The sequence below is a fragment of the Vidua macroura genome, chromosome 5, assembly GCF_024509145.1.
Source record: "Vidua macroura isolate BioBank_ID:100142 chromosome 5, ASM2450914v1, whole genome shotgun sequence".
Classification (NCBI taxonomy): Eukaryota; Metazoa; Chordata; class Aves; order Passeriformes; family Viduidae; genus Vidua; species Vidua macroura.
Window position 1 is genome coordinate 35,064,610 of NC_071575.1, and position 22,918 is coordinate 35,087,527.

The window sequence follows — 22,918 nt, forward strand, 5'->3', positions numbered from 1 at the left end:
TGTAGCAAAATTAAATGTGTGTAGTGTACTCTTAAAATAGAGAATTGTTTAGAGTAATACAATATGTAACTCATTGTTCTAGAAAATATAATGCTTTTCAATTTGAATAGTCTTTGGTTTTGGTTTGATGCTTTCAGGAGCAGAATCAAAATTAAGTTTTTTCAGTTGATACTGCTAACCAGAATTCTAGAACACTGTAGTAACCATAACTTAATAGGAATTATTAATTATGGAAAAGAAATAAATTATTCAACAAATGTTTTCTATTGCATGTGTACCAAAGCTGTAAAAATGAGACTCTTTATTTGGCACATTGCAAGTAGCTATCTACTTAGCAACTTAAAGAACTGCTGTCAGATTAGAAAGGTTATAGTTGATGTTTCAGACTATTCCTTTTTCCTTTTCTTTGTCATGGGATCCATATATAATGTAAAAGTCAGGTTTTCATGTGTCAAATGCAAAATTGTTTCATCTCCTTCTGGTACTGAAAATATGTACCTGTTTGAGAATTTTCTTCATATATCCTCTGTATTCTCTTTGGAGTATTCTGCTGCTTTTAGATTTTCATGTTCAAAGTGTAGAATGCATTAAAATCTTACTAAGCTTTCAACAGTTTTATTTTTCCTCTCCTACCTCTTTCACCAGAGTGATGAAAATGAACAGGATCACCAATCTGATTCAGAAGAAGGAACAAATAAGAAAGAAACTCAGGTAATTTAAGAAAGATAATTTGTTAATTAACTTTTAAGAGATACATTTTGTTGTAAAATTTTTGTTACAGTTGAATTTACATATCAACAGTGGCCATAACTGACCGTTTTGACTTCCATTCCATTTGTATAGAAAACATAGAATCCAGAAAATGTAGATTATAAATCCAGAAAATGTAGATTCGATTTTTGGCGCACAGGTCAGGGACATGATGCAGCAGGTTACTGGAGCAAGCATTCTGTTTCTACCTAGCAAAATCTTTATTTTACCTACATTGTTATTTTCAGATAAATTATGGCCAATTACTTATACACACTAATTAAAAGCTTTGAAAATTAAGCCCAGTGCTGTCATTATAATTAAAAAATAATATGAGAAGTTAATTTAAGGAAACACAGAAAGTTGAAAAGTGCAATGCATGTAATTTCTTCAGTGAACAAAATGGTTTTCTGAATATCCTAAATGAGTATTATTGGTCTTGATAAAAAGTCAGTGGAAAACTGTATAATAGGTTTGATTTGATGGGAAAAGTTCTTGAAAACAGAATGGTGTTTGACAGTGGGATGAAAAGGTGTTAAGAGAGAATTAGTTATATAAGCTGAACTATAAAAAGAATATATAATATATTTCTTTTGACCTAAACACTGGAGTAGCACACTACACAATCATGTTCATTACTTAGAAGTAAAACACAAGTGATATTTCTTTCTTTTTTGTAAAAGCTTACATTACACATCTGTTAAATATTTTAGTTAAGAGACTCATTCTGTGCCATTTTGATTTTCTGTATTTTTTATTTCTGTGGCACATTAACATAACTGCATAGTCCTGTTTCCTCCCATTCCAGTGGTACATATCATTATCCCTAGGTCTGTAATTACTTCATATTCTGTTCTGTAGACATTAATTCTGGTAGAGCATGCTATGTGGTGCTTCTGATAAAATTAATAACATTACAGTGAAATAGTGCTAAATCAGTCCCAAAATCATGAATATTATTAAAAGGGTGAGTGTGTTGGGCTGGAATGTTGGAGACATATAGATTTGACTGACCAGGAGTTCTTGGACAGGTGCAGTTTTTGCTATGTGGCTAGCGCCAGAGAGTGGTGGTAAATGGAATTCCATCCAGCTGGCACCTGATCAGGAATGGAATTCTCCAGGGTTCATTATCGGGGCCTGTCCTGTTCAATACTTTCATCTATGACCTGGCTGAGGGGACCTAGGCCACCCTCAGTCAGTTTGCAGGTAACACCAAGTTCAGCAGGAGTGTTGATCTGCTGGAGGGCAGGAAGGCTCTGCAGAGGGGTCTGGACAGGCTGGATCAGTAGGCCAAGGCCAACTGGATGAGGTTCGGTAAGGCTCAAGTACAAAACTTGGGTCCCAACAACCCCATGCTGTGCTACAGGCTGGGGACAGAGTGGCTGGAAACTGCCCAGGGGATAAAGTAGCTGGGGGTGCTGGTGACAGTGGCTGAACATGAGCCAGCCTGTGCCCAGGTGGCCGAGAAGGCCAGTGGCATCCTGGCCTGGATCAGCAATAGTGTGGCCAGCAGGACCTGGGCAGGGATTGTGTCCCTGTACTTGGCATTGGTGAGGCCACACCTTGAGTCCTGTGTCCTGGGTCTGGTTCTGGGCCTGCAAGAAGGACATTGAGGTGCTGGAGAATGCCCAAAGAAGGGCAGCAAGGCTGGGGAAGGGTGTGAAGCACAAGTCCTGTGAGGAGTGGCTGAGGGAGCTGGGGTTGTTTAGCCTGGAGAAAAGGAGGCTCAGAAGAGACCTCTCTCCAACTCCCTGAAAGGAGGCTGTAGCCGGGTGGGGGTTGGCCTCTTCTCGCTGGTAACAGGGACTGGACAAAAGGAAATGGCTTCAAGCTGAACCAGGAAGGTTCAGGTTGGACATCAGGAAGAATTTTCTCACTGAAAAGGGTAGTTAAGCATTGGAACAGGTTGCCCAGAGAGGCTGTGGAGTCACCATTACTGGAAGCATTCAAGAAACAACTGGACATGAGAGCATTATGGTTTAGTTGTCATGGTGGTGTTCAGTCAAAGGTTGGACTCAGTGATCTTGGAAGTGTTTTCCAACGCAAATGATTTTATGGTGAAACATCAGAACAGTTTGCCCATTTTTCTACAAAATCTCTTAATTCCCAGCATTATTCATGCTCTTGACAGAAAAGAGTGATGTTTTATTAGAAGTGGTTAGGCTATGGCATGTACCTTTGATATCCTCTGTGCAGTAAAAGCCCTTCAAGGTCAAAGGGGAAATTGAGTATATTGTGGAGAATGTGGCTGTTTACCTATGTACACTGAAAAAAATAGTTTCCTTCTATAAAAGGAAACCAAGCAAGCCACATCAGCTCCCCCAGAAAACGACCTATGGGGATGGCTTCAGCCACTGCTAGGTGAATAACATTGGAGGATGTCCAGGTGATAATATGTCAGTAGAGTTTCTTGACTGAAATGTCTTCACTCAAGATTGGAATAATAATTGGAAAAAATTATGAATCTGTATTGACCACCCAGAGGGGCAAAATGTTTGTGTGGCTGATGTAATACATAGAGGATGCTCCCTCACTCTTAAGTAATCACTTAGTTTTGCTTCTCAACTTACAAGAGTTTAATTTTTTATATTACTTTCATTAATTCATTCCAGGTGAATCCACGGGGACAAAATTTGCTGTCATATAAATTAACTCTAATAAGTACTTCCTTATGTTGTTGCTGTAGTAACTTCTTTCAAGTCATGCTATGTTGAAACAGTGATCCTGTATCTTAATATATTGTTTTGAGCTGAAGTCATTATGTTCAAAACATGGTAGCTGATGTTAAAGAAGAGAAAGAAGGAACAGTGAATTTGAGGAACACTGTTCAGATGCCTTTGATAACAGGAAGCAAACCCAGAATGCACTAACTGCTGCAATAACTCCACTGTTTAGGGCACTCAAGACTTTGAGTGTTATGTTAACGTCCTTGTAAATCATATTTTGTCAAGTGCATTCTAGCACATATTTCTTCTCTTTTCTTCTTCTTTTCTATTTTGACATAAAAAAAATTGAAGCTTGACACAGTTCAGATAATACATACTGGTGGATAGCATGTGCATGTGTTTAGTTGTATTTGTTCACAGATTGTTATGTATTTTAATTAAATTATTCACCAATCCATTCTTTTTCTCTCTTTTTACCTTTCCCTCCTCAGAGTGAGAGCCTTTCAAGGTATGTGCAATTTAAACAAAATAATTAGAATTGTTACACTTTCTGTCTGCATGTTGTCATTTTAAGTTCTTTATGTACAAATTCAGCTTAAATCCAGTGGTTGGATTGAGCTTTCAAAGGCTATGATGATACTTATATTTTGCATGAAGTATGATTGTGAAGCTACAGTCCTGCCACGTGTGGGTTGAATACTCCATGCAGGGGAATCTGTTGAACTCTGTATTTGTAGTGCACTGAAGGCAGGCTGGGCATTTCACAGAACATAGTGAGCACAGTATTATGCCCTACAGATTTTTCAGCACAGACCCAGCTTTTACAAAGAAGACAAGAGTTATTGTTGCCTCTCTTTTAGAATATCCTACTGAAAATCTTCTACGTAACTTCAAGAAAAATACAGCCTTTGAAAAGCACATTTCCTTAAGATTTGTTAAAGAAGTAAATGCTAAAATATTGATAATTTTTAAAAAATCATTTATTTTTGGACCATTAGCTTTAATTATTAGAATTTTATTATGTTCTGACTGGTGAAAATAATGTTAAATAAAACTGCTCTAACACATGATTAGTGAAGAGTGAGCAGTGTGAAATTGCTCTAAACTTTATTAATACAGGATTTTATTGAGTTATTAGGATAAAAACTGCTAAAGATTTGTTTCATCAGCTGTTTCTGTTGAAATGCTAGAACTCACAACAAATAGTTTTGAAATCCTGGTTGCTGTAATAAAACTTAAAATTAATCTAGTCCATTCATCTAGTGTTTTTTAAAACACTTCAATTAAACTAATACACTTTAAAAAAAATCTTCTTTATAAATAAAGAAGAATTAAGCTATCTAAGCCAGTTCTAAAATATTTTAAGACATGTAAATATTTGCTTGCATTGAATAATTTAATTACATTTAAAATATGTCTCTGCATGCATTACTCTGCAGACTGAGCAATTTGAAAACATTTTCACCAAGAATCTTGAAGTAATAGAGAATGTAAAAATGAAATTTGCATCAAATTAGAAGACGGTGGTCTAACAACAATACATAATTGCATTTGGTTGTTTTCAGCTGGGTAGCAGCAAACTCAAAACGTGATACAGTCAGGGGTCTCAGTTTGGCTGCAAAGGCAAAGAAAAATCAGAACTTTTCTTTTACAGATATGATACGGGATCGCTCAGCATGTCTGCAGGTGATCGTTACGATTCAGCACAGGGGCGATCAGGGTCACAGAGTTATCTTGAAGATCGAAAACCATACTGCAGTAGAGTAGAAAAAGATGATAGCCCTGATTTTAAGAAGGTATCTAATTCAATAAGTTTGGTGGGAAAATAGGGTTTCATTACTGCTTTTCTTAAATTGTGTGAAAGTAGTCTCACATTGCATCTGAAATGCTGCTTAGAGTAACTTAGCTGAATGGAGAAGCACAGCAACCACTACAGTGGGGAAAAATATACATTATGAAACAGCTTCTGACTTTTGTACTTTTCAAGGCAAGGGAGAAATCCAGAGGAGCCAAGATAGAGTCAAATAAAAAAATAATATGATAATATTTATCGTAAGAAAAGTATCATTAAAACTGATGTATGCATATGTGAAGACTTTATTAAGTGTTTGCCAGCTTACATACATATAAGGTAAAAATATGTTTAGCTCTTGTTTTAAAATAGAAGAGGAGTTTGTTGAAATGTTTACTGTGGTGGGGTAATCTGTGAAGTCTAAAGAAGAAAAGGTGGCTTTATTATGTGTAAGGTAAGTTGTGTGCGCCCTATACAAAGCTGTTTGTTCTAGAAATATTTAGTAACAGTTCCTTATAGTGCTTGCTAATTTTAAACATCTTTATTTTACTTCTGAGACTCATAATGTATTTGTTAACTTTACTGTGGTTCAATCATACTTTTGAAGTTTTTTGGCTAATCTCACTATTATCTGATTTTTAAACAAATATTTTCTCTTAGCTTTATGAACAGATTCTAGCTGAAAATGAAAAACTGAAAGCACAGTTACATGACACCAACATGGAACTTACAGATCTTAAGCTACAGTTGGAGAAGACCACTCAGGTTTGTATAAAACAAAAAAATCATGTACTTAACCAACAATGTAGATAATAAATCAGAAGCACCCCAGGCTGTGGGCTGCTCTTGACTAGGCATCAGCTTTGGTTTTTATTCAAAGATGGGAATGGAGAATTTCTTTCTTTCTAAAGAGAAAAGAGTGCACGATTCTGGTCTTCAGCTGTGAACAAAACATGTGAGACTGCTTCCTGCCTACTTAAGTAGTAGTGGCTCTTGCCAGCATGTATCTGCATGCAGCTTTTTTGCAGGGTAGGAGTAAACACTTTCTGCACTGTTAAGCTTATATTCAAACTGACAATTAGGGCTGCTGGCAAATTGGCATAACCTGCCAGTTCTTCCTGTCTGGTTAGATAGCTTTATCTTGGAAATTAAGAGCAAGTAATGCATTCCTGTTACCAGTAACTGCTGTCAGATAACAGTGCTGCATACAGTTATACAAGACACATACACTGGAGTTAGATTTGTCTTAATTTGTCTACTCTTGCTGTAGAATGTTTCATATTGTCAGATCATATTTACCACAATTCACCTGTACTTAATTGTCTTTCATGGGTACCCTGCAAATGTTAGTGAAGATGCCTGTTTTGTAATGCTTTTAGATAGAAATACTGTGTTTTTCCTGTTAGCCAAAGGCTGTGTCATGATTAAATAACAAAGATGGTCACAGAAGTGCTTGATAAATCCAGCTTATTCTTTATTTCAGTGTTACTTCCCTGAACACACTTTAAAATGCTTTTGATTACATACTTCAGACAGAATACTAAAACGTCTAATTGTTTTTTTCCTCAGTTCTGTGTTATGTCAAAGCACATGTCAATGTCTTCATCATTTTTGTGTTTCAGAGACAAGAAAGGTTTGCTGACAGATCCCTCTTGGAAATGGAGAAAAGGGTGAGTTTCTGCCAAAGAACTTTTAAATACTCCAGTTCAAGCTTTGTTTTAGCTTGTTTTGCAACCCTTGGTTTGGATATATTTTAGTAGGAACAGAAACCTTTCTTATAATTTGCATTTTTTAGAAGGTTTGGGGGTTTTAGGTTTCAAAGTGGCAATGAATGTAAGTTGGGAATTACACTTAAGAATTGCCTTTAGTTTGCCTATTCGTTCGTGATAACAAGTTTCTAAACTCTGCTGCCCTCCAGGGATGTGCCACTTGTTCCATCTCATCCAAAACAATTTTGGCATTCCAGAGGGTTAAGCAGATTCATTGTGACTCATTTTTTAACACAATTCCAATATTCAGACAAGTTAATTTCCTCAGAGCTTTCCAGAGGCACCAGTTATTGTTGGTAATGAGGTAGCTGTTTCTGCCTCACAGATGTGGGTGACCTTAAACCTGCTAATGATATAAAATTATCTTTATCTGCCTCTTTCCTTGCAGTGTAGCTTTTTTCAGAGGAATATGATAATGGGGTAGGGGGATAAAGTGGAAGAATGAGTAAACAGTGCAGGAAGAGGGGCATCAGAGACACCCTAAATTGAATGGGAAAGAGTCATGCAGTGAATTCATATGTGAGATGGACTACAAGAATTATTTCAGAAGTTGGACACATGATAATTTTAGGCTGTAATTTCATGTTAATTTAAAATCCAGCCCTGTAAAAGTTTAGTTTCACAGCAGTGTAAAGCAAACTACATTGATTTTGTGGTGGTCTTGGCTTCCTTCATTGACTCTGAACACCATGTGTTCTTTTCTTCTCCCATGATCCTGGAGTGACACATTAGAGACAAACTGGGGAAAAAAATTAAACTTTGACAGTAAGAAGTGATGTGATAAACATTTATTAATCCCTGGTAGATTTCATATTCACTAGCCTTTTGTACTGATTTTCCAGTATTTTAGGTTTTATTTATACAAAACAAGTTTTGGTTAAACAAAACTGTCCCGTACATAAACAGATTTTACAGGAGCACATGGAGATGTAGAAATACTCTCAGGCACTTCCTGAAGTTTCATTATCTTTATCTTAATAATCTCTGCACTTAATTGCTGCTGTTTAGCACGTATTTCTCTCTTTAATTTTTTTGGCATCCTAGTGTGGGCAGTGATTTCATCAGTAGAAAGGTTTCAGCAGCAGATAATTGGTTTCTTCCTTGCTAGCACGACCACACAAGTGGGCATTTAATTATTTAATCGATGTAGCTGCATCCATTAATGTGTGGGTTCATAGGTAATGCACGAAGTACTGCATAGATAGACATAATTTCAGATTTAAATTGCTGCTTGGCTTTCTCCCAGAACAGGCTGTTGCATTACAACAACTGGCTTTTTTAGAAATTCTTGCACTTTTTTTTTAAGACATTCAGACCAACAGTAAAATATCTTTCAGAAATGTTATTTTTCCTCAATGTATTAGTATTAAATCTAGTGGATAAATAAATAACTTAGTGATGTATGTATGTAACTTAGGTGCTGTATGGCTGAAACAGGATTTACACAAAATTTGTACATCTGAATCTTGTTTATAATTACACTTCAGATAGAAATTTAAATGAGGAATACATTTATGATTTTAATTTTTTGTTGTTTAAATCTGAGGCTTCACTTTGAATGTGACTGAAGCAGGATTCTCAGCTGCTAGTCATCAATAGCTGATCTCTAGAAATAAGCTTATTGAATTCGGCATTTCAAAATAATTATAAAGATACCTTTTTAATGTGTAATGTAACAATAAAAATGCAAAAATTAAAAGAAATTGTAGAGCTTTTCTAAGTATACTTCTCCAAGTATGTGACTTCACTAAAATAAAATATAAACCTAAATATTTTAATATAAATTACATAAAGAAGAGGAGAGGGAAAAACTGAAGTAGTGAGGAAAAATTGTAAGAAATAAAAGGCCAATAGAGAAAGAGCTGAAGGCATCTTTGGACTATGACATTTTCCAGCTGAAATCTACCTTTTCAGTGAAGAAAATGAGAATATGTATTAAGCCTAGATTTGCACAGTAGTAAAATTCAGAAAATACTGGCTTTGAATTTTATTTAAATTCACCCTTCAGAAGTGGGTTTCCGTGATGTGACTTGGTGATACATTGTGAATATTGTTCATTTGAAAACTGTTTACCAGAAAGGGATTGTTTCCATGGGGATGGGGGTACAGATGAGAGCACATGTGCAAGGTCCTAGCAATACATGGGCAAAAATAAGGGTTTCTTTAACACCCTGTCATTCTGCCAAATATGCTAATACCCCTTTGCAGAATTTTGTATGACGTGGTAATAAAACTTCAAACCAAAACTTAAACTTATGGGTTTCAGTCTGGAGTAGAATTCAGAAAAATATAGGTACCTTTAAACATTTTTTCCCAAATTTAGAATTCTTCATCTGGGAATTTGAATTGTGGAGAGGTGTATTTCTTTGTATTATTGAATATACAAATATATGTAGGAATATACATCTGGTTTTACTACTTAAAAATTGTATAGCTCTCTGGGGGTCCGTTTTTCATGTGTGAGTATCTGTGTACATCAGTCTGCACAATCCTGTGGCTCCTAGTTGCTTTGATACAAATATAAATGAGCTATTTTATTTTATAAGATGGGAGATTAGTATGTATTTTTTTTTTCTTTTTTTGTGAGTTACAAATGTTTTTTGATGGACCTTACAGAGTTGAGGAAGTATGTAATAAAATTTTATACCTCATAGATTTCAAATACTTTGAGTCCAGGAAATAATCAAATAATATTGGCAAACCTTCTCAGTGAAACTGCAGTGCATTATTTCATTGGCATCCCTCAAACCGGTTCCTAGAAGAGTAAGCAGTTCAAGAAAAAGAGGAGCATAGCTTCAAATAATAGGAACAAAACAGTTTTACAAAGACTATTATACCTAGACCAGTCTATTTGTTTCTTTTGTATAATGTGAAGTATAAAAAGTCAGTTAAATATTTTACTGAATTGGTTTTTATTGCTAATAGACAAGCTCAACATGCTAGTTAAGCAAATACTTCAAAAGGATTAAGAATTTTTAAACACCTGAAATTTTGAGATTTGTTTGATCATTCATCTCTTGGTAATAGAAAAAATTGTTGAATATTGCTTAATATAAGAACACATCATATATGGTATTCTGTAAGACTAGCAGGTAACAGATAAAATTCTAAATATTGTAAGACGTTGTGGGATTTTTGTTAGTTACTTGCATCCCGTTAACTCACTGGTACTTATGCTCATTACAGTTATTATAAAAAAAGTCTTAATTTGAAGGAGTTAAGTACATTAAGTAGTAACAACTGCAGTAATATATGTATTACTCTGATAAAAATTAAAGTTGTTTGCTATAATGGGAAAATGTTGGGGTATAACTGCACTGTGATTAAACTAAATTCAAATGATTTATATCTGAAAGGTGTCCGGCAAGAGTCAGTATCTACTGGGCGGTATGATCTAACCAAAGTTTTACACACCTCAGTCAATGCTGCTTGCTGTTTGCATAACACCGTTGTATGCAGATGCATATGTCCACTTTGCAATAATCTGTTGCTTTTGCCTCTCACCCTCTGGAAAAAAATCTGAATGTAGAGTACTGATACCTGCAGCTGCTTTTAAATGAGATACACTGCATCATCTGACACAGGAAAGCAAGCAATCAAGCTATAAACCTCCAAGTTTATTGCATTAGCTGTTGATCTGTCAGATGTGTTGAAAAATAGGTTTCAAATAAACAAAAACATACCTGCACTGCAGACTGCAGTGTAGTATAGAAAACCCTAAGCTAACTTTCCATAAACTGGCTTGGTTATATAATCAGTGCAATCAAGTTCATATACAAAGGATAATTTCTCCTGCTTCTCAGGTAAAAAGGGAAATAAAAGGAAAATTAAACTATACAAGAAATGCAGAAAATATTCAAAAAACATTTTCTCAAGAAGCAGCTGATCTCATGTAACTAGATGTCTTTGGTACTGAGCTAAGTCCTGTAATGTCAGTTGTATCAACTGTTGCAGTTCGGAGTGTGGACAGATCCCACTGAGCTGAGACAGATGTTTCAGCTAACTTTGTCTGTGAAAGCTTATGTTTTTGTGCTTGTATCTTTTAATATTCTTGTTAGTTTCTGATAATTTTCTGCATTTCTTGGATAGTAAGGTCTTACAAAAGCCTAGCTCATGAAAAATAAATCCAAACAAGTTGTACTTAAAACCTTTCTAAATTAGTGAAAAGGAAGGGGTATGTTTTGTAGGACTTTATATTAATTTCTATATCTCTTCCTCTTTGGATATTAAAATTCCATATTGACCAAATTTCTATGTATCACTGCCATCACAAGTTTTCTGTCCACACTATGCTTTTGGTTGTATGATCTTTGAAACTTGAAGTATTTCACTGTTACCACAGTATTTACAAGCTGTAATTTTTAAAACATTGTATTGTTCAGCATTAACACACATCTTCTGATTTAGGAAAGAAGAGCGCTAGAAAGAAGGATATCTGAAATGGAAGAAGAACTGAAAGTAAGTAAATTAGTACACTATTAATAACAAAGTGTATTATTATGTCAGTGAGACATGGCAGTATTACTGGTTTCTATAATTTCAGTAGAAAATAACTAAGTTACAGCTTGATGTTAGAGTCACTCCTATCACACAGCTTGTAGCAAAGCTGTGGTGCTGGCATAAGCAGCCATATATGTATGATTGCACAGAAGGTGCTGAGTTCTAGGATTCTATAACATGGCTAACAAGAAACATTCAGAGGTGGTTAGAGTGAAACATATCTTGAGCTAATCAAGATGGAATTGCAGTCTACAATTTTGATGTGATACTCACATGTTTTATTTACTAATTACTACTATTAAAATCCATTATTATTAAATAGTGGTAGCATATAATTGTATAGATATTTAAGCATTAAATGTTGTTTCAATCTTTATCTCGTGCTCTTTATTAATTAGATGGCATGTTACAATATCAAAAGAAAATCTTCCGTTTGTATAGTGTGAATCAGGTTTTACTTAACAAAATGCAGTAGGTAGAATTGAGCTGTTGTCAAATGAGTGACACAGACCGTATTGATTTCTGCTTTTTTCAACTATGTATAAAATGAATCTCAGAGGCAATATTCTTTTTAAAATAAATTTCATTTCTGTTTGGGTTTTTTAACCAGTCTTTATTAATGTTAAACCCTCTGATATGATTAAGAAGGGTGAGAATTTGGGTGGGTTTATTTTCTATTATGTCCTTTCATATAAACATTGGACATGGCCAACAAAACCCATAGAATTTAAGTGGAATATGAAAGTACCATTATTTTGACATTTGATATTTGTCACTGATTAACAAGAAGTTTCCTTTTAAGCTCATTTTTGAGCTCCCCCTGGTGCTTGGAAATTGCATTAATTTAATAAGTATTAAATTAATACTTTTCATAAAAATACATGCACCAAGTTCTGTTAAAGTAATTGAAACTGACAGGCAAAAGAGCAGCTGTGATGCCTCTGGCTCCCTTGGATTCAGAACCAGATAGTCTGCTGTAAGGGAGGACACAAGGTCCGTGATTCCTTGAGGGGTCTTCAGAAGTGAAATACAGAAAAAACAAACTATGATAGAGGAAAATAATTGTCTGCCTAAGAGGAGAAGACAGGATGTGAGCTAGGGAAAGTTAGGCTTCTGATAAATATAGAGAATACAAATATGTAGTTTTTTCCAGAAGTTTTGGTTTTTTTTTGTTTTTTTTTTTTTTTCAATAAGCAAGAAGTGAAAGTTTTGAATTAAAAATTAAGTATTCTTCACACAGTTTGTTGCACAGTTGTTTAAAAGTATATGTTAAATGTGTCATTATGTACAGGGTTTTGAATAGGAGACTCAGTCTGTGCAATTAGGATGTTAAGTGAAGAATTCCAGGAATAGCTCTCATTGTTAATGCATCCTGAACTGTTTTGGAAAGCTGTGACTAATCACTACTGGTACTTAGATTGCTTTTCAAGAATGTGCCACTTGTTTAATACTTTCCTTTCACAGCAGCTTATTTACTTTAAACAGGACTGTCTCTTCTAAGTTTTCTTTCAGTTCTGCTCATCTAATATACATGTGGGTTTTTTTCTCATTTTCACTCCTATTTCTTTGATTCCTGCAGAACCTGCAACAAATGAAGCAGATTCAGTCTTTGAAACACATAAATGAGCGACTGGTGACTGAGAATAGGGCCTTGACCCGAGTGCTTGCCAAGTTGTCAGGGTCCTGTAGGCAACTGCGCTCTGTGGACTTGTAATTTCTTCCTTCTCCTTTGTTTAGCCAGGCAGGTGTTCAGTTTGTGCTTGCACAGAATTTTACTATTAACACTTGTGTGTCAGAAACTGACTCAATGCTGCTCAGTTCTGGAGGTGTGGCTAAAGCTAAAGCATGATGCCCAGTGTACAAGCTAGAGGTGTTGCAGATGTGCTGGTATGGTGTGGTATCGCCCCTGATAGCACTGAAGCTTCTCCTTGAAGATAAATTGGCAAGGATCCAAGAGACCTTTGACATGTTAAAAACTTGGCAACAACTGAAAGGATTTGGGTTTGCATGAGGATATACTAAAGTCAGTCTCTTGTTTTGACGTTTGTGTAAATGCTCAAATAGATTTGCCTCTAGTTTTCTAACAAATTGAAATTAAGATTTGAGCTTTCTTTCTGCAGTTTGGTTTAAGTGCATAGAGTTTAAAAAAGTTTACTCTTAACAAAAAAGTGTTTGAGAACCAGTTTCAGTATTGTGCATTCCTGAACAGCTGCATTAGCAACCATTTTTCTTACATTTGTGTATTTCAGTGTTTCAAAGTGGATCAAAGTATTGTTTTTTTCAGAAATGTATTTGAATTTCAAGTTGATTACTGTTTTCAAGTATTAAGTTCCCATTTGAGTCTTGCCAATCTTTATTTTTATATAGACAATATAAAACACGCAGTTCTAGCACAGAGTTAGGATTATTGATTTATATTGCTATATGTATAGGCATCCTAGTGTGGATGAGAGTCCTACAGTGCATGAACTGTAAAATCACAGACAAAAACAAACTCTGCCTAGTGTGTCAGATTGGTTCAGACCCCTTCTGATAAAAGTATTAACTCCTTTGAGTTTCATCTTGGAAAACAATGCTAGTCTGTTGTTCTTAGTGTTATTGCAGGGATGTTTCAGAAACCCATGGAAGGTTCAAAACTTACATAAGGATAAAATGTAGTTTCTATATGTGGCATATAGAAAATCTATATGCCTTTCTTCCTCCTAAATATAACAAGTGTCTAGGCTGGAGTTTACAGTGAGCTTTTTAGATGTGTAGTTGAAAAAAAATAAACCAGCCTTCTGCACAGTGACTCTTGCTAAACTGCTTCCTTTCATCTACCCCCCTTCCCACTTAGAAAGGAATGCGATGAGTGTGCGTTCTGCTCAGAATCTGATCTCGGGTTTTCCCCACTAAGAGGCCTGAAATGAAAAGGTTTATCCTTTTGCTTGGTGTCTTTATGGAACTGGACTAACATTAGGATGTGGTGTTCCTGATCCAGGCTCTGCATTCCGCAATGCTCCCTTGTGTTAACCCTTACTGAGGAAGTGGAGTCAGCTCACTGACCTGGCTGAAAACAAATCCCTTTATTCATAATAGTACTTGATCCAACTTACCCCAGTATTGTTGGATCATTAAATTAACTGTGCAGAAAGCAGCAGGAGCACACTGCTGCATGAGGAAGAAGAGCAGTCCCTTTAGGGCTGTCCATCTTACATCAGCCTCAGCAAACAATGTGGTTTTTCAACACAGCTGAGCTAATCTAATGACTGCTGTCCACATCTACACATCCATATTGTCTTTTTTGTTGCTAGCACTGGCATTCCTTTAACCATGATATGCCATTTGGGGTGTTAACCACAGAAAACCATTCAGTATTCCTCTCCATAGCAGGAGTTTTCAGTGGCAGGTCGTTGTGGAGCTTGAGTAGCCTGACCAGCAAAAGAGAAGCAATGGAAACACAGCAGGGAGCCTTGACAGTATGATGGTAGGTTAACAATAGCAGTGTGAACAGGTACTTCAGCAGTTCATGAACTTTTTGTAATCTTTATTAATCAAGTAAATCCTCCAGCAAGCACAGACATGATTATTATTTTACAGATCTGAGATGGCTCCACATATGTCAGATGATTATTGAATCATCATTTGCTAAATGATAACACTACAAAGTTACTAGGTAATCATGATACAGACAGACAAAACAGTGCATTTTTAATCGAATCTTAACACAGGAAGATACTTTGCTATTTTAGTGAGAAGCAAATCGGAATTCAAAGTGTGCAGGAATTCAAAGTGTGCAGTATGTTACTGTAATTTTACTGAATTTACTACAAAGGCCTTTTTTTCTCCTTCTTGTCATGAAAAGTGTATGGTGTCACCTCACGAGAAGTTTGAGTACCCATAGAAATGCACTGCTCCAAGAGATTTCTTTAAATTATATAGGGATTAGTATAAATGAGAAGTGTAAGTATTTCAGGTTACATGTGCTTATCCTTCCTGATGAATCTCCTGCTATTCACAGAACCATAGAATTATTTAGATTGGAAAAGACCTCTAAAATCATCAAATCCAACCAGTACCCCAGCACAACCACACCTAAACCATGCCCTGTGTGCCGCATCTACATGTCTTTTAAATACTGTCAGGGATAGTGACTCTACCACTTCCCTGAGCAGTTTTGCTTGACAACCATCTTGGTGAAGAAATTTTTCCTACTATGCAATATAAAACTCTCCTAGTGCAACTTGATGTCATTTTATCTTGTCATATAACCCTTTTATCTCTTACAAGTCTTCCCCTGTGCTCTAGCAGACTCAAAACAAAAGAGAAAATATTTCCTTAAGACCTAATCTACCTATTAATTGAATCAGGATTAAAATCTACCTACAGAGATTTGCAGATATATAATGGTACTGGATTATGTTAAAGCTCTAATTTTGAACAGTGGATTTTGTTAAAGTAGTTCACTAGAAAATCTACCTCTCTGTGTGTCTGTCTCTATGTAATTAACCATTATGGGCTGCAGCTCCCTCCCTACTCAGTAAGGTGAAAGAGGACTGTGACATTCCTGGATTTATTTTGAGGTTTCATTGGAATGCACACACAACACTACTCAAGGTATTTAACCAGTACAAAACCAGACTCCCTTGATTCCCTGTGCATGGCTAGATGAGGGTTGTTTTGGTTTCACCCAGTACCTTTGGTATAAAATCTGTAGCAGAATGGAAAGGAGGAAGAAAAGCTTTTGGTTGGTTTGCCTGAACAAATGGCCGTTCCGTTGTTTGCAGACACATGCATGTTATCTGGATATGATCCCTATCTTGGACAACAGTAGTTATTTTTTACAGCTCAGACTTAAACAATAATGCTTGACAATTGCAAAAAGATCGCTCACGTTGCCCAATTTCAAATATATTTACATAGTTTTTGAAATCAGCATTTTACAGCTGTTTTTGTTCAGAGCACAGGTCTCACTTGAAAGCTTCCCTGTGACTAAAGAGCTCAACTTAGGTGGCTTTCCCTAGGCTCATCCATAAAACAGTTGGAATCAAGGATAGCTGAATGATTTTTGACTACTCTAATTGTAGAGACCACTTTTTTTCTTCTTATGATCTCCTGTCAACTTTCTTTCACATAATTTGATATTTGCAGGGAAATAAACTAGAGATCTACAACCTCAGTCATTTTCAGTTCACCGTCGTGATTCACATGAAAGAGTCTGCAGTTCAGTGAAGTGAGTGTGGACAGGAGATGTAGAAATGAAACCTAACCCTGCATTTTTAAACTTACTAGTTCTTTCAATTCCATTCATTCCATAATGTTCAATCCCATATAATGGGATTGAAAGTATAATTTTAAAGTATAAAGTGTAAAATGAAAATAAACTAGTGCCAAGAAAATAGTGAAGAATAGGGTAACAGGTGTTACCTAAGTTGGTAGCTGAACTTCCTGCATACACTTGCACTTGCTGTTACCTCCTGTGTGAACCCCCTGCTACAATGCATAGGTGTAATTTAGCTGTGAGTGTGATAGGCCGTTTGTTATCAGTGTGTGAATGTAAGTACAGAGAACTGCTGAGATATTTTCTGGTTTCTCTGGAAGCTGAATCTCCCAGTACCAACCTCTGTGCCCTGACTTGTCCTCCTTTCCTATCTGATCCAGTCCAACTCTCACCTCATTTGGCTTCTGCCTTGCAGCTTTTGTGCTTGTGTCACCTATCTCCTTTGGCAGCCGTAACTTGCCATTCCCTAACCTGTCTGCCTGAGTGTGTAGCCTGGTGTTGCTGTGATCTGTTTCAGTGATCTGAGCTTGTGTGAACTATGCTATTCAGGGACATGATGTCAAATTACAGGATGTGTGCTTCAACATGACTTGGGAAGTGGTTGGAAGATTAATGCTATGAGCTAACAAGCTGAATCACACTCTATCTCATCAGGATGAAATCATCCAAGGGCACAGTGGTAGAGATGCTTAGCCACAGCATGTTTTTTTGAAGCTCTGCAAGTGCAGTATAGACAAGCCTCTTTAAATTGTTGGTAGTTAATTTCCCCCTGCCACCTTCCTCCCCCCTGGAATTTGAAGTATTTCATTACTTTCCTCATTCTACTATAAATGTTTTTGTCAGAGGCTGGTCATCTGCACCACTGAGTTTTAATGTATCTAGTCCAAGCAAATGAAAACTTCTAATCTCTAACCCTTAAATGTATCATGCTAAAAGGGGAGATTTTTCTGAACTGCTGATATGAAGTGTGAGAACTGCCGGGATACTTAAGCTGAATAAAGATTTTGACTCACAGTCCTTGTCTAGTCTTGCTGCTTTTACTTGGGGTGTAACAGCAAATAACCACCATGTTTCATTTTTCATAGATGCTACCAGACCTGAAGGCAGACAACCAGAGGCTAAAAGATGAAAATGGGGCCTTGATCAGAGTTATAAGCAAACTTTCCAAATAAAAGGTTTACTACAGCAGCAAGTAACGGTATTGCACATCACTAGTAACTCCAGTGGACCATGGTATGGCAGTCACTGGAAGTGTGGGAAGATCCTTCGGAGATTGTCATTTTCAGATATCCTGCCAAACACCCTCTTACCTGTGTGGTTTTTTGTATCAAGATCATTGTTTCTGTTAAAATGCAGCTGCTGAGAAGATAAAATGACTGAGAAATCTTGTTTACAGCCACAGCATAATAATGAAAGTAATCAAGGCCAGATACGCCTCAGATATTTAACCAGTAAGCCTTAGTTGTACATAAACACTTTACATCAACAAAAGCTTTCAGCTCTCACAGACGACAGTTACTCAATAATGTTTTTGTTGTGCCACAATTCCCATTTTTTTCCTATACTCAGTTTTTCTTAAAGATTTAAGTTTGGATTTTTTTTCCCTTCTAATTTTTTGTGTACCAGATTTTCTTGTACAGTGTTTTCACAGCTTTACCATTTGCAGAGACCACACACCCTTTTAAATTACATAATTTGTGTAGCTAACTAGAGTTGTATTGTCCAACCACCTGGAACAGAGATGTTTGGTGGAACATTTGCTTTCACTGTTTGTGCAATATGCATTTACTTCCTATACAAAATGCTTTAAAAGTCAGTTGAAATTAGAAATATTTTAAGAGTCTTGTTTTCTGCCTTTTTTGGTCACTTAAAAAAAAAAGTTTGTAGTGAAAGACATTAGATCCTGTAATGGTCACATTCATTTGAGCAGGTACTGAGTGATGCTGTATATATAAATGTGTACTGGTTTGATTTTTCAGACCACCATGTGGCATGCTTGAATATATTTCCCTATTGCAAATGTCTGTTAATGCAAATTAGGCTATCCAGAATAGTGTGTTTAACAAGGTTCGTTAATTTTTATGGTATAAAGAATTTAGACATTGTACATTATATGGAGCCCTATCTTTACAAAAGGTCTAAACTATATAAAAACTTTATTATCTTTTTGTCCCTTTTTTTTTTTTCATTTGATAGTGTTCACAATAATAAAAAAATGCATAAATATAACTGCTTCACTACATTTCACATACCTGTATTTATCTGAGTGCTGTCCAAAACTGTTGTGCTAGCCAAAGTAATGTACTAAATCATTTGAAAAGCATAACCCATTACACTCACAATAATGTTTATATGCACTGTTGTTGCCATGTGAGAAGGCATCCAATTTGATAACACCGTGTCAGACCATTTTATACATTTCAGTGGCCTTTAAAAACAAAAAAGTACTTAAGTGAAGATCGTTTTTGTTAGGAACAGCTTTTATATTTTCATTAAACCATTCAAAGTATGACATCCTATTGGCACATAGTTTATTGCCTAAAACCACTGAACAGATCAGCCATTAAAACAAATTGTACATTATAAAGCTTGTAGTAGCTATTGTATTATTGATTATATTGTATACTATATTAAATGTGAATTTGTACCCCTTCATTTAAAAAGGTTGTGTCTTACTGCCTACTTGCGGGGGAGGGAGGGCTAGCTTTACAGGGGTGGGATATGTTTTGGTAAGGAAGACATGATGTCCTCTCTCTGTTGATTGGTTTTTTGAAGATGTAAGGTAATGCTCTTACTACCAAGCTCAGGATTTTTGATTTTAAAGGTACACGGATAGTATGAGATATCTTATTGTAATTGATCTGTATGAGAGGTGGGTCTGAACCATAGGGACTTCCATTGTCTTATGCTAACGTAAAGAATTGAATGGCTGCAACATGTTGAGTTCTGTTACAAGACAATTAGGCATATTCTGGATTATATTTAGTAAAGTTTGGGTGCCTGTGAATGATTAAATACGTGTTTCTAATATTTTCGTGGTTTATATTTAGGTTATTTATTCTTATCTAAAAAATGAATGGCTACTGTGCTATATTGATTTATTGGTAGTACTGAGCAGACCTTGTATCTGCATGAAACTAGTTGCAAAACCCACTATTTTGGAAAAAAAAATGTATTTTGACATATACAAATAAAATGTATACAAAATATTTTAAATGTGTGAAAGTTTTACTGATAAGGCATTGAAATTTGTTATGAATTTAAACCATGTTATAAGTTTGCTATTTAAATTCTTTGGTGGGCATTTTTCATTCATGGCATTACTTGGATGCAAGGTTCAAGTACCTTTCAAAGATTGTAATCAGATTGTGATTATTTGCACATCATTGTACATGCACATCTGTAAATGCAACAGTAAAAATGCCATATTTATGCAATCTGTAACAACTTGGACAAATGTTTATATATTTTACATAAACCTTTCTGTGTGCAGAATCTGAGAACCATTTTTTATGTTATATTAACCTAATCTCACAAAGCAATTGCTAAACTTGTGTCATTGTCTTACTGTTCCTGATTGTGTTTAAGATCCATTACATCCCCAGAAAATCCATCTACAACAGAGAGAAAAATGGGTTGTGGAAGACTATTTTATTATTTGGGAGACTGTTTGCATGTAAGAAGTATATTATTGCTGGCTGGTGACTCTGACAAGCTTCCTTAAATGACTAATGCCTTAAATGGTAATTCAAACCAGCAACTTAGATTTTCAGGGGACTTGTCACAATGTGGAAAGGGATCCCTGTGTCCAGAATTAACATCAAATACAGAGACATGGAAATAGCAGGTGTGGAGAGTGAAGAGGTAAATGGCCTGCCCAGAACCAGCTCCAGCTATGGAGGGTGCCATAACCTGGGGAGGAAGAAGGAGCGCAGTATGCTGAAGTGGGAGGAGAGTGCAGGAAGCATGGCTGTATAAGGACTGCCTTTGTGGCTCCAAACAATAGCAGTTACCTAGAAGAAAAAACTCAGGAGCTGGAATTTCATTTCTTGTCCACCTTGTCTCCCTTATAAACAATTTCCTCTGAACCTTCCTAATTCCTACAACATACTGCTTTACTGCAGTGGAACATTTGCTGTTTCCTTGCCATCTCCCCAAAAGCACAGTTACAATTCACAGTGTGCAGGTCAATGTGTTTGTTTACTCAGCACCAAGTACAAAATATGAATCTTGGGATTCACTCATTTAGAAATACTGCCCTAGCTAAACTTGGGTTGTGCTCACATGAACATTAAACTGGTATTAATCTTACCTGTCCAGTATTCCTGGCTACTGTTCATCTGCTGCCATAAGGGCAAATGGGTTGCCATACAAGGGTCCTTTCATTTTATTTTAGGAAGAGTAGTTACTTACATATGTTTTAGACAAGGAAAAAAGCATGCTTTTGGGTTTCTGAAGATACCTGCCTTAGGAGATGTGTGCTGAGGGAGAAATTTTAATTATTTCACCTCTGTCAACACAAATGGACTCCATCTGAGAAGGCTCATACCCCTGCTAGCTGGCATAACCAGCTTCACTCTTATAGTCAAGAGTGAAGGCATAATGCCAAAATATAATGGTAGACAGGAAATCTACACCAAAAAAGAACAGGGGGTGAGAAAGAAGTACACCATGATGTCAGACTAGGAAAGGCAAGACCATGTCAGAAAATAAATGGTTTGCATGGTGGCATCAGAACAAGTCAAGAGTTTAAGGCCAGGCCCCATCTCATCCAAACTCCTGATCAGAGAACTGTCCAGTGCAGCCAACAGTATGAGTTATGGCTCGCTGCTGGCTCATAACACTGTTCAGAGGAGGTATTAATTTATTTATAAACTGAGTATGATATAATCATTATATTGTACTCGATCTGGTGATCCTGGAAGTGTCTTGACTTCCCACAGCTGGCTCTTTACTGTTCTTTTATGACCATCTTGATGTATTACTCATCTCAGTAGCACATCAGCTCCTCAAGAAAGGAACATGGACCCTTTTGTCTCTGCCCTGCTGCTTGTGGTCTTGTGACAGAAGTATAAATGGAGGCGGCCAAATCTGCCACACTGAAATGTGGTGCAGCTTTCAGTCCTGGGACGCTTCAGGCTGGGCCTCCCTAGAAGGAAGAGTGGGCAAGGGCTCTTGGCAGCTGAGGCTTCAAGCCTGTGCAGTATGGAAAATGTAACCAACCTCATTTTTAGTTACACTTAAGAGTCACTCTTCACCTTTTAGTAGCAGCTTCAGTTTTCTCTGTCAAGATATTGACATGGTACAGCATGGCCAGTAGTTAATGACAGTGCTTTAATTGTGCAACTGAGGGATTAATAATGTTTTATAGATGAAATTTAATTGGCAGTTACAATCCAGAGGACTGTTACAACAAAGCATGACACAAATTCACTATATAATACATTTAAAAAACCCAACAAAACTCCACATCCATTACACAGTTTTTGGAGGAGGGTACTTTAAAAGAGACAGAAGAAACAATTGTCACTGCATTGTAGGGGGTTGCTTTCCCACTTGCTTTAAAGGTTCTGTTGAACAGTTCTGTTGCAGCTCTGCTGGTCACCTCTGTGAAATTACAGGTTTTTTTCCACATAGGCATAGCCAGTCTGTCTGCTGGGGAACAGAAGAAATGCTCTTAAGTTTTTCAGAAGCAGCTCTTGCTATTCATGTTATGTACACACTGTTACATTTAGCTGTGGTGATTCGGCTTCCTCAAGTTTTTAAATCAAAGCCACATGAGTGAAAAAAATGCTGGCAACTGGAGTTGCTTGCTTTACATTTGTTTTGATTGCAGGAGCCGCAGTGGAGCTAGAGAGTAGTTAAGAGAGTAGTAGCAAATAATATTTTGCTCGGCCTCAATATAGATGTAAATTAAGACTAGAACGTACGTGACAGGTGACTGCAGGTTCCTGCGCCAAAGACAGAATTAAAAAGCAAAACAAAACCTCCCAAACTTACAATTAATTGCTCACTTTAAAGGGAGACCTGCTGCCATACTGATGAGGTAATCAGCTATTCCTGCTTGTGTCAGCACCTCCCCATTTTGTATCACTGATTAGATAGGAAAAGTATGTAGCCTTTAGAGAAAGGAGGAACTGTTCAGTTCTTCCATCTGAAAACATCACCTGTTGGATGTCTA

The 22,918-nt window shown here is 36.4% G+C and overlaps 1 protein-coding gene across 4 annotated transcripts in view; it reads left to right on the forward strand.

The window, feature by feature from the left end:
- The window catches only part of PPP1R12A (protein phosphatase 1 regulatory subunit 12A), a 112,734-nt gene extending 92,502 nt beyond the window's left edge, over positions 1-20,232 (forward strand). For 3 of the 4 annotated variants that reach the window (XM_053977374.1, XM_053977377.1, XM_053977376.1), the window contains 7 exons: positions 646-711; positions 3,908-3,924; positions 5,071-5,212; positions 5,869-5,973; positions 6,831-6,878; positions 11,385-11,435; positions 17,823-20,232. In XM_053977374.1, the coding sequence (XP_053833349.1) occupies positions 646-711; positions 3,908-3,924; positions 5,071-5,212; positions 5,869-5,973; positions 6,831-6,878; positions 11,385-11,435; positions 17,823-17,909 (516 nt within the window). In that variant the 3' untranslated portion in view covers positions 17,910-20,232. Of the gene's footprint in view, positions 1-645; positions 712-3,907; positions 3,925-5,070; positions 5,213-5,868; positions 5,974-6,830; positions 6,879-11,384; positions 11,436-17,822 lie in introns of those variants that run through there. The other variant, XM_053977378.1, reaches the window with a different exon arrangement.
- The last annotated feature ends 2,686 nt before the right edge of the window (positions 20,233-22,918 follow it).